The 12,114-nt window shown below is 43.6% G+C and overlaps 1 protein-coding gene across 2 annotated transcripts in view; it reads left to right on the top strand.

The window, feature by feature from the left end:
• LOC148427884 (neuropilin-2-like) overlaps positions 1-11,785 on the top strand; it is a 54,836-nt gene extending 43,051 nt beyond the window's left edge. Inside the window, exons 14-18 of one of the 2 annotated variants that reach the window (XM_088403558.1) lie at positions 2,914-3,179; positions 3,527-3,623; positions 4,894-4,926; positions 9,553-9,615; positions 9,685-11,785. In XM_088403558.1, the coding sequence (XP_088259684.1) occupies positions 2,914-3,179; positions 3,527-3,623; positions 4,894-4,926; positions 9,553-9,615; positions 9,685-9,989 (764 nt within the window). In that variant the 3' untranslated portion in view covers positions 9,990-11,785. Of the gene's footprint in view, positions 1-2,913; positions 3,180-3,526; positions 3,624-4,893; positions 4,927-6,421; positions 8,555-9,552; positions 9,616-9,684 lie in introns of those variants that run through there. The other variant, XM_088403568.1, reaches the window with a different exon arrangement.
• Positions 11,786-12,114: the final 329 nt, after the last annotated feature.

Raw genomic sequence — 12,114 nt, 5'->3', positions numbered from 1 at the left:
AGGAGTGCCGTCTTCCTCAAAAAAGTCACACGTGCTGTTAGATTGACGGGAAGGGAGAGGTTTCATCGGAGCGTTGTAAATCTCTTTTCTCTTTACTGTAAATTTCAAGTGTAAACTCTCACAGAACACAATGAAAATTCAGTCAGGGGGACAGTTCAGGTGCCCATTAACCGTTAAAAACGAGGAATCACTGTATTTGTATTCTTTATCGCTTGGCTCACGCTTCCAAAGAATGGTCTCTCTGTGACACAATAGTATGCGTGCTGCATTCACATAAAACCATTAAATTGCACTTTTTTTTTTTTTTACTTCAATTCTTTATTCTTTATTCTTTTTTTTTTTTTTTTTCCAACATTCAGCCCTACAAGTGTATCCAAATAGATTTGCGGGCACATTTCAAATGTATTTGCAAACTCTTTTGAACCCATTTAAATACATTTACCTGAGTTGAAAAAATAAATGAATTGGCAGCTCCATGTTTCAGTGCAGACCGGGTTCATAATATAGCCTGAAGTGACCCAAATCTATTTTTGTTACGCATACTGGTCGCATTAATTTGGAAATGTGAACAAGCTCGCACGAAAAAATGGATTCCACCAAAAAATCCGAATTTAGCATTAAGCCCTGCAGTGTGAACATAGCCTAAAAGATACAAGAGCAAACATGATGCGGCTGAGCAGCTGCCAATTAGAATGGCCAGCTTTTACGCACCCAACGTTTCTATTTATTCTAGAGTGTTTTTGTGTGCAACTTGAGGCAAAATTCCATTTGGTCACAGAAAATTGAACAAGCAGAAATGTATTACAGTGAAGTTTATCACTGAGTCTAGACAAGATAGGGTTTCGTACAATTAAATTGAGTCATTTTCCTTCTCGTGCAGCTAGCTTCCTCTTTCAATGTGACCAAGATAATTCCTTCAATTGAAAATGGCCAAATTTAGACTCGTGTGCCAAGCTTGTTGCTTTGCGTCGGAAACACACATACACACTAGTGTGCGAGGTAGCAGCAGTTGAAAAATATTTCAGAAGATGGTGTATTATTCAAAAGCAGCCTTTTCTGCCCGTCTTCTACAGTATTTTGGGAAGAATGCTGAGCAATTTCCCGCCACTTATTGTCTATTAAGACATTGGCCCTTGCTTTTCTGTATATCAGTGCAATCTTTTACATCATATTAAATGCACACTTTGCCTTTTCATTGTTTTTTTTTTTTATTCTGATGAATTGCTTTGTGTATGTAAAACAGGGTTAGCAAAAGATTAGATTTTTTTTTTTCCATCTGGTGGGAACTAAACATATAGTACCTGTATCATGTTCATCCAGTCTCAAAGAAAAGAGAGGGCGTTTAGTTTCAGTGTGACCTATTGAGCGCCACGCTGTCTCTGACACAGGTCTTCAAAGTGCCATCTTTCAACAAAGCGCTCAAGTGTTCTCTTTGGATTAGTCCAAGTTTGGGCTTTTGCGCACACGGAATCATTTCCAGCCGTATGCAGGCACCACATAGTCTTTGAATTCCTTGCTAGTGTCATAGGTCCATAATCCCAGCAGAACAGGATCATTATTTTACCTCTGTCAAATCGCTGTGGATGTCTTGCTTTTAGCTCAAGAATAGAATAGAGTAGAACAGAACAGAAGCTAATTAAGGAAAATCTTCGGTTTGCAACTACATCAAATCAGCTCAGCCACCTCACCGGCTAGGTCACAATGCTGCATGCAATCTGTAAAGTAAACATCCTCAACGACGGAACAAATGGAAGGCCTCCAAATTTGTTAGACATTTCCGGAGTTTTGGTCATGAACCTGAAAAGCAATTGTCCCGGCAGGTTTTTGGCTGGTTGTGCTCTGTCGTCAGAAGGGAGGTCTCCGTGGGCCTATTCTTCTATGAGTTTATGTTTGTCATTTGTTTGCGAGGGGGTGGCTTTTGTTGATTGGCGATTTTGTTCCCATAGGTGGTGAATGACACTCATCCTTTTTGCTGCACATTGCTATCGCTTGTGTAAAAAGCTCTTTTGTGTTAGAGTGAGATTAAGGACAAATTACTGGGGTTTTTCGAAAGGGATGATTGATGATGATGGTGATGATGATGATGATGATTATGTCTGTGTCACTGCAACCATGTGTATTTGTGCCCAGTTCATGCCATATGCAGTACAGTACCTTAAATATAGCATCATACACTTTTTAGGGTCTCCGGGTTGAAATGAATAATAATGAAAATAATCATGAAAGGTTTTGTTCCATTAAAGCTCACTACCGGGAACGCAAACTGACAATGCGGAACTGCCACTTTTTCAATTGGCAAAATCATTGAAATGTACTTGCAAATTCTCCAACAAATTTTCAAATGCAGTTAAATAAGTTTGCAGACACAGCCAACACATTTGTGCATACCTTCAGACGCACTCGAAGGATGATGCTAATATTAACAATTATTCACATGATGCCACGAGATATTGACTTGCGCATGTGCATGCATACCTTGTGGCATTAAAAGGAAAAATGCTTGACGGAAGTAAAAAAGTATATTTTTTTTAAATGTTCGCCTAAATTATACAAATATGTTCAAAATTCAAGTTATGTTAAAATTGATTATTTTTATGGATTCGTTATGTTGTTTGTGGTGCCTGATTTCCCTTTGAATTTATTTTCCCAGTGGCGCAAGGCAAATCCTGGCATCATAGGGGAAAAAATTGTTTTGAGCATTTAGCCTACAAGCACGTTTGAATGTATTAACAAATGCTTTGGAGCAAATTTGCCAGTCAACAAATGTTTAAATGACAAGTTCCACACTCACACATTCTACATTTACTGGCTTTTACAGCTGCTAAACTGCACACATTGAATTGAAAGGCATGGATTTTGCACCCGTCTTTTGCATTGAAACTACAATTTCCCATGCTTTTGCATCTTCTACAGAACTCAACAGTCATCTGTATATCGAAGCCAACAAAAAGACAGAGCAGCAGCGAGCCCGCCTCCTCAGCCCGACGGTGCCGGCCGACACCGGGCCCATCTGCCTTCTCTTTTCCTACCAAATGTGGGGGGAAGCCCAGGGGCACCTCAGGATTCTGCTGCGCGACACCCACAATGAAGAGACCCTCCTGTGGACCCTGAAGGATGACCAGGGCCCAGGTTGGAAGGAGGGCCGCACCATCCTCCCTCGTTCACCGAAGGACTACCAGGTAGTGAGTAACTCCTGCACGGTCTGTGGATGCTCCACATTGGGGAAAGATAAATAGTCAGCTCAACAAGCCACACTGTCTCTTTGATTTGCATGATTCTTCAGAGATGCATTTTTTTCCAACCATCTCACTGATGTTCTCATAAAATAGTTAGTTGCTTGCCAGCAAGGGGGAAGATGATTGTAAGTATGAGTTGCCGCTTTGAAATTGAAAGCGCCCGATTAAGTTTTCATCCCGTCTCTTCCTCCTTCATGTCCCTCGTGTTCCCTTCCGCCTTGCTCCTCTCCTTCCGTCCTTCCTTTGTTCCTCCCGTTCCTCTTTCTTCTTCCTGCTCTTTTGCTGCTTAGGTTGTGATGGAGGGTTTCTTTGCGCATGGCACGAGAGGACACGTCTGGATTGACAACCTCCACATGAGCTCCAGCACGCCACTAGAGGAGTGTACACGTAAGTCCGGGCACATCATTGCGCACAGCAGTGGGACCAGCTGTGCGTTTTTATTCTTAATTCCACCCAGCGCTCCTCTGTCATCATCACATGCCATCCTATATGCTTCCACCTCTTAACGGCATGGGTAATACATGCAAAGTGATAAACGCCTCATCTAGCTTTAGAGAGACGTTTTATGCCAAAACACCCACCTCGTACATCCATGAATGAGGCGAAGCGAGCGAGGGAGCGGCAGTGTATAAACTCCTCCAAAAAAAAAAAAAAGAAACAGGAAAAGTAGGCCATAAACGCCCTGTGGGCCACCGCGATGCTAATCTATGTTTCATTAGATTCCTATTCTTCTCTTTCTCTCCTCCCTCTATCTCTTATGCGCACAAGACGGTCGTATTTGTAAACAGAGCTTTTCTCGAGCTGTCAAAGGGAATTACTCGACAGGCTGTTTCCAAAGTAAACGGTGGAGCGGCTGGCGCGAGCCAAGAGCCAACGCGGCCTTCTTAATCTGGCCTGAGTCGAGGCTTTGGAGAGGGTCTTAAGCAGATCAGAGACCAAGCTGGAGGTGCGGCGTTAGAAACCTGCCGCACTGTTTTCTGCGCTGACATCCGCCGTGCTTTTGAGGCAGACCAGCCGGTGTGGAGAAGGCGTCTTACTGTTGGTTTGCTTTTGGCACTCTGCATTTGCATCAGTCATGGCTTGTTTGTGTATATAGAGTGGGAACAGCTCAGCAGTCAAGAAAGCAAAAAATGACAGCCAAGCTTGGCTCTTGCGCCACTTCCACAGCACGCTGCTTATCATCCAACACGGTAGAATTCTTCTCTGTACGTTGGCGTTTCTGCCACAAGGCGCCAGTTCCCAAGGCCTTTTTCCCAATGACCCCCCTCACACACACACACACACACACACACACACGCACACACACACACAAACACACACACACACACATTTTGTGTTTGCATTCCGTGCAATCAAAGTGAAGGCTCGGCGTTGTGGCTTCCCAAACAGTTGAACTGGGCTCAGATAAACATCTTGAAATGCACGCTGTTCCAAACTCACACAAACTGCATTGTCACAATGGAGCCCAGTAAAGGCCATACTTTGTGTGAGCTGTCTCAGGAATTAACTTAAATTTCCTCAGGAGGAGTTTGCTCGTCTTGTGACATTTATTTGACATTTGCCTAGCTTTTCCTTGTTTTGTGAATTATCTAACAGTTCTTTCTCTTTCTCTCCTCTCTCTCCCCTCGTCACCCATGTTTTCGGACTGTCCTCTCAGAACCCATCAATGCCTTCTCTCCAGATATGACCGGTGAGTGTATGATGTCACTTACTCTGGCCTTGCTGCTTCTGCTTGTTAGTATGCGACAGGCTTTGGGATTTTGCTTGGCGGCACCATCACGTCTCAATGACTATGAGCTGCACCACCTATACCATGGCCAGCTGTACTGCAAGAGTTTCGTAATACGGATGAATTTTCCAATGAATACAATTGCACATCTGAAGCGGCATGGCAAGATCGCCAAATACTAAACACCCAACTAATTGTTATTTTAGCTGAAAATGTCATTGTTTTGGTCTCATTGCATCCCAGCGGAAACGAGACGATTCCTTGCAAATGTTGCGTGAACGGCAAATGACTCGGATCACACCTCAGGCAGTCAGATACGAGAAAATATCTTTCGTGATCTCGCTTTTTGGCTCACAGAGCCAGCCTGACGGGTTTTAAATAACTGTCTGCCTCATGAAAAATATTTAGAGCATCCTGCGGGACGCTATGAGATTGATGTTTGTGCTCTGGCATCTCATAATGTCCTCCAATAAGATAAGAGTTCGGCAGTTGCTGTCACTGCAAATATCATGTGTGGCCACCCGAGCGCTCCTACGCCTTTCTTTTGCGGCATCTTTTGCACAATAATATACACACAGCAAGCCTGGGTGTCCCTCCGCTCCACAACTCACCTAATGAATGTACACTGTCTGAAGCAGCGGCATGCAGCAATTCTCTCTGTCGTTAAAAACCAGCTCTGCTTTTCTCCTCCAAGGTCACTGTTGCTCGGCAGTCTTTTTAAGTTGTCAGTCCCATTTGGATCATTCTTCTGAAATTAATTTCTTTAGTGCCTGGATTGTAGACATCTGAGGAATTTTGTGGTCGCCACTTCTCGGCTAGCGCTTAGGTTAATTCTACCCAAAAAAAAGGCGAAGTCGAAGGCGAGTTCAATCCAGGAGCAACATTGTGAAACGCTTGTGGCTAGTGGAGGAGAGGGCTGGCCTGGAGGCAGATGCATGAGAAGGCAGGCGAAGAAAGAACGAGCGGAATAACATGACCTGCGTGCTTGAAATCTGCCAAGTCAAGCCAGTTCGGTAACAAGTCAGCGCTCGATTCCCATGTGGTGTCTGTGAGTCTTGCATGGTAATGTAGTCAAAGGGCCTACCTAACAAGGAGGAAAAAAAAAGTCCTTCATTCAGTGTGGGCAGGTACTTTTCAACTAATTGTTTCTACTTGCTTTCACACCAAGTCACGTTGTTGCGACTTTTAATTGGTTAGTTGAAAAACTGGACTGCTTGACAACCGATGATCTTGGTGTGAAAAAAATGTCCTCCGGCCCAGAGATGCATTTATGCACATGCGGATGCATTTGAATATTCCTTTGGCCATCGGGTATTTGTTATGATACTCACTCGACATGCCTGTGCATGCTTAGGTGCACGCCTCCTGTTTGAGAAGCGAAATTTGAGTACTTCGCAAAATGTAGTGCCGCTCCTCTCTTTTCCTGTCGGACAATTATTCTGTATCTCTCCACCAGGGGGTGGTATTCCCGTGCCTCCCTTCCCCATCCACTGGTATTACATAATGGCTGTTGGGGCCACCCTCCTCATCCTGGCTGTGGCCATCTTGGTCCGAGCTCTTTGTTGCTGCAGACGACACCTAGCCACCCAGAAGAGCCAGCAGTCAGTGGCCTATCACAGCTCTTCGCAATGCTTCCAGTACTCAAATTGGTCCTCCAGTATGGCCGCCCCAGGGGTGGAACCAGTGCTGACAGTGAGGTTGGACAGCCGGGACCGACACCGCACCCTCTGTTGATCTGAGCCCATCGGCTTGGGCGTTTGCCCGTGCAGGATGCCTACACGCGACGTCACTCAAACTCATCGGTTTACCGCTGCATGGCTGATGACGGACGTCCACAAAAACAAAATGGGTTTACTCACGGCTGGATTTCTCTTTGGTTGCTCGTTTTCCTTGTTGAGGAGTTTGATATTGGCGCACCGTGTCACACTGTGACCCGCTGATCCGGATGGCAGTGCCGTATTGGAGGACTGGAGTGACTTCTTTATCCGAACAGCTTGTTAGGGCCCATTGCGTTCGGTCTGGCCCCATCCGGCATGAACTTCCACATAGACGTGTGGGCTGGTTTGAGCCAGCCCGAGCTGCCAAGCTACCGACTGAAACGTTTGAGACACGAGGATGAATCTGGACTTTGGCCTGTTGTAGTTGGGGTGGTGGGAGGGAGGAAATCTGTTCTCATTTCCAACCAGATATGTGCACATTTACAACGAAACACAGCTGGAAAGAAATCAGTCAGTAATGGATGCAGTCACCACCAGTGCTGATTTTTTTTTTTTTTTTAATGTTTCTATTGTCTTTCATAATAAAGCACTCTGCTCCCATTTTACGCATTGCATCACCCACTTGCGTTGTTCTCCCCAAATCTTTTGGGCTGCTCGGATGAAAGCCACACAGATCCAAGTTCAGTTGTGGGTGTTTTCAGTGGGCTGGCTTGTAAATAGACACAGCTTTCTACCATCATCCCTTTCTTGATGTTTGTGCCACCAAATCAGCTACTGAAGTATATTTAGAATTTGAGAGACACCATGAAAACCAAGAGCAACATAAAGCACTGCTGATTTTATATATATATATATATATATATATATATATATATATATATATATATATATATATATATATATATATATATATATACTTACATATACACACACACACACTATGAAAATACTATGAAAATATGACCTGCAGTGGCTTTGTGCACCACACACATCAGTCTCATTCGCTGTTTAATACAAGTTTTTGACAACAATATTTTATCTTTGATCCACTTTCACGGGAAAAACCTAATAATACTTATTAAATCAACTTTTTTGTTGAACCGCTTTATGTTCTCTAGCTATTGATTTGGTATTACCTCCGATTAAAACAACCAACAGAAAACAAAGATGATGTTTATGTATGAGTGCAGTGTGCAGGATCGTCTCTTACCTTTTGCATATAATTACTCGAGTGAGTCCGCAAAATGTTTTTGTGTCTTTTAAAAGTGAACGGCACTTCACATGCCACTCAGCAGGATGCACGTGCCACTTTTAGTCACTGCACTTTTGTCTCCAGAGTGGTTTTGGCTGATGCTGTGCTTTTAAATCAGGCGGAGGAGGGAGCGGACACCTGGCTTGACGCTGTTCTGCCTCAAGCCTCCAGTACTTGTAATTAGTTAATGGACGGATAACATTTATTAAGGCTGTGCAATGCATTTTTCCCTCCCTCTGCACTTGAACCATACTACGGCCTGCCAAGTTCAGTTGCCCTGGAAACATTTGTAATATCGCTATTGGCCATCGCAGCCCTTCAGATCGAGACATGTGCCTTGCCAAGCTTTTACTCCCATTCCAGTATGCCTGCCAACCGCAGAGTGCGCAACACACTCTCACACACTCTTCCACCAAATGTCTTCACTCACTTGATACACAGCTAAGGGTAATAGTTTTGAAAAGGAGGCGTCCCTTTCTGATGACATGTTTTCTTCTTCATTCACACAGAATGACAGTCTTATCACATCACTATGCTGCGTCTTGACTGTGTTTTTGGCAGGAAAGTATCATAATGATCTTTCTCTAATTAATAAAATCATATTTTTCTACAATTTCAAGAGCCGCCTCTTATTGAAGTTTCCTGAGCTGCGAATGAATACACCAGTTTTCCGGTGCCGTTTTTTGCGCATTACACACGGTGTTGAAATACACCCTTTAGGTCCACAGAGCAATACACACACACGCACAATGCACATAAAATGGAGCTGTTCCTCTCTCGCAGCTACAACTGCTTTTACTCTGCCAACAAAACTTTCTTCATGAGGTTGGAGTTTGTGGGACCATAGGTCACTGATGTTGGCTCAAACTGTGTGTCATTCAATTCTGGATGTTGTTCTTATTAGGTTCAGGTCAGGGTTCTCGCATTGTTCCACAACAAACACAACATCCATTTTCTATTACACCTACTGGGGTAAGAAGATGAAACTTATCCTGACTGACTTTGGGCGAGTAGTGCCTGCGTTATCTTATCTGGAAACTTCATTGCCGTTGTAAATGCTTCTCATTCCTTTTGTCGCAAATGACTTGAGAGACTTGTTATACAAACATATCTGATAAAAGCATGTCATTTCCTAATTACCAGTTTCAGTTCATGTCAAAACAGGGCTCAGCAGTCTTTGCTGTTGACACATAAGGATTTGCAATTGGGAATGCCGAATTAGGAGTTCTGATGATCAGCCCCATGTTTTCTAAGCAAGCAGAAAAGAAAATCACTGTTGAAGCACACAGCAGGATAATTGATCTAAGATATCCATCAATGAAGCCAAGACAGGAAAATGCTTAAATTAAGCCTAATTGATATGTGTGTATCCCACTTCATTAACATTCATCAATCTAACGTGTTTTTAGAAAATGGGTGGAAGCCAGGGTCACAGTTGTGCTAATCACACTTATCGTTTTGCTGTCTCACACCTAATCAAATGGTCTATATTGTCCTCAACGGTAAAATTAAGTATTAAGATTCAGGGGCAGGTAAACCGTCTGTTACTTTACCACCTTTTTGAACATGTGACTTGGAGTAAAACCAACCCGTGCTGTGTGCTTCTTTCTTTTGCAGGCAAGACCCCAAATCAGTTTGGGGATGTGCTGTTCGACAGAGGCAGGGAACCGTCGGGTGGAGGTAATCAAATGAGTCTCTGTCCTTCACCTTGAGAAGATTCCTACTTGACACACTCCGGTCTTTTTCTAGGTTTGCAGTTTCCCGAATGGAACACAGCATCGCCGTCCTTGGAGGCTCCAGTGACTCCGGCTTCAGAGAAGGACAACTCGTGGCTGTACACTTTGGACCCCATTCTGGTTACCATCATCGTCATGAGTTCCTTGGGTGTCCTCCTCGGCGCGGTGTGTGCGGGCCTCCTCCTCTACTGCACTTGTTCTTACAGTGGCCTGTCCTCACGTTCCTCCACCACACTGGAGAACTACAACTTTGAACTGTATGATGGCCTCAAGCACAAGGTCAAACTAAACCAGCAGCGTTGCTGCACTGAGGCGTGAGGAGGTACAGACGGGAACCCAGCACATCTCTTTTGTGGAAAGCCTGTCATTATCTTCTTCATTTGCGCCTAGCTTCACCTTAGAGTAGGCTGATTTCCTCAAGGAGGCCTTGGACACATGGACAAGTTCAAGAAAGCTCTCCTTTTCCTGTATGGGAAAATGACACAGTCAATTATTTTGTGGTGAAAGCAACAATGTGAAAAACACAGGTCAGCACGATGGATTGTTCCATTACAAGGCCTCGAACATTCAAATATCTACACATATCAACCATACATAAATGTCTGCACCACCAAAACACAACTGTTTCTAAAGTATCTAGATTTGTAAGATCTTTAGTTTTGAAAGTCCACATGCAGAGTCAAAATATTGTGTCGGAAAGGTGGTAGGTTAGGAATGTGTTTAGTTTTTGGCTCAAACGTGTGACCAAGTTCTTCTTTGGCCTGGTGAAATTGTGAACTCCTCTCCTTATTGGCGACGCCAAGTCCCTGACTTCCGTCAACTTTGTATTTCTGCACTCTCTTACTGTTTTGTGTTTCTGTTATGGCCCCTGATAAGTAAGGGACGGGGCACGGAAAGTGGGTGTGTGAAGGTTAGTGCCGTGGGAGCACTCTATATATAGATATAGGTTTTTTTTTTTAATGACAAGAAGAGTTGTAGTCATTGCAGGCTGTTCTTTGAAGAGAAGGTCATGTTTTCTTTGTACTTAATGGAGAAAGGTCAAGCCGTTTTGGTGAGTGCAACCTATGGATTGCTGCTTAGGGCAGGAACTGACGACTGTGAAGGAAAGACAAACAACACAGAGATAGATGGGTCATGAGTGACAGAACCTTGACTGAGTTCCGTGCCAAAGAAGAGAAGCCAAGAAGCAGCCAGAAAGTTCTCGTCTTAATGGTATGACCTCATGCCAATCGGCACACATCAAGCCTTAAACTGGAAATGTTGAGCAGATGTGCTGCGGACACACCAAGGTGAACAAGAGAAGCCATGATTTGAAGGACCTACCCCACCGCCATCACAAACATTCGCTGCACAAACCTCACTCAACCGTATGGCCTATGATTGGGCCTACTTTACTATCTATATTTTTTCTTGTTAGCTATTTTCAGCTGTTAAAAAGCAAGGTGGGCATTTGTTTGAAAACACTGCGCACAAATGAACTGAGATGGAAAATGGGAGGGAAAGTATTGATTTTCTGTTTCTGTTATGCTACATTTCAAATCTCATGACAAAACACTGATATGATTGACTTGTACAGACATAGGCGTAGAATAAAGGTCATTCTGCTGGCAACATACACACTTTTAACATGAAAGCTAGGCTGCCACAATAATCCCCGCTATATTGCAGTTTATATTTGACAGATTGCAACACTTGTTTTTAGTCATGGGTGGGAATCTTCAGCCTACCGCAAATTGTTTTCATTGAGCGTCATCCTTCTAAAGCGATGAAAATGCCCCGCGTTGCTGATAAGTGCAGCGAAACAGCAGTACATTCCTATGACACAGGCACACCTATTTATTATAAACAAAACATCATAGTCTAACACCAATGCAGTAGTATCGTGAGAACATGATCTGTATGGAAATCGCATGTCTGCTCTGACCGTAGACTATTGATTACAGGTTGGGTTTTTAGGACACTGTGAAAGTAGTCTCAAACGTTTTTGACAGGCAAACCCATTCCAAAAAAATAGCAAATATGTTCAAAGCCTCTAATAATGACACACTGATATATATATTTAAAAAAAAGGGCATGCGGTTATGCTATATTGAAAAATAGTTTTTGGAAGATAACCACCACAAAAACAGGATGACCATGCTATGATCCCTGAGGTATAGCCTGTATTTGACAGAATGAAGAAACATACCCACCATTAGTCCACATTTTATATTCAATACTTCTCACACATACACACCCTCTTCCCCGAGGCCCACATCTCTGGACTCCACTGACTTTCTTCAAAGTGCCTTGGAGCTTCCGAGATCCAACTTGCTTTTGGATCCGGTTCCGGACAGTCGCGCAACACTGAGAGTGACCATAATTACGCCCCTTTTGACCAAGGAGGAATGAACACGTCGGACAAGGAGACCTCCTCTTGCACTGCTTGGACTGCTGTTGCTGC

This window comes from Hippichthys cyanospilos, chromosome 2 (assembly GCF_059441005.1).
Source record: "Hippichthys cyanospilos isolate Australia breed blue-spotted pipefish chromosome 2, RoL_Hcya_1.0, whole genome shotgun sequence".
NCBI lineage: Eukaryota > Metazoa > Chordata > Actinopteri > Syngnathiformes > Syngnathidae > Hippichthys > Hippichthys cyanospilos.
Note: the sequence above shows the minus strand (reverse complement) of the source record. Positions and strands in the feature narration are given on the sequence as shown.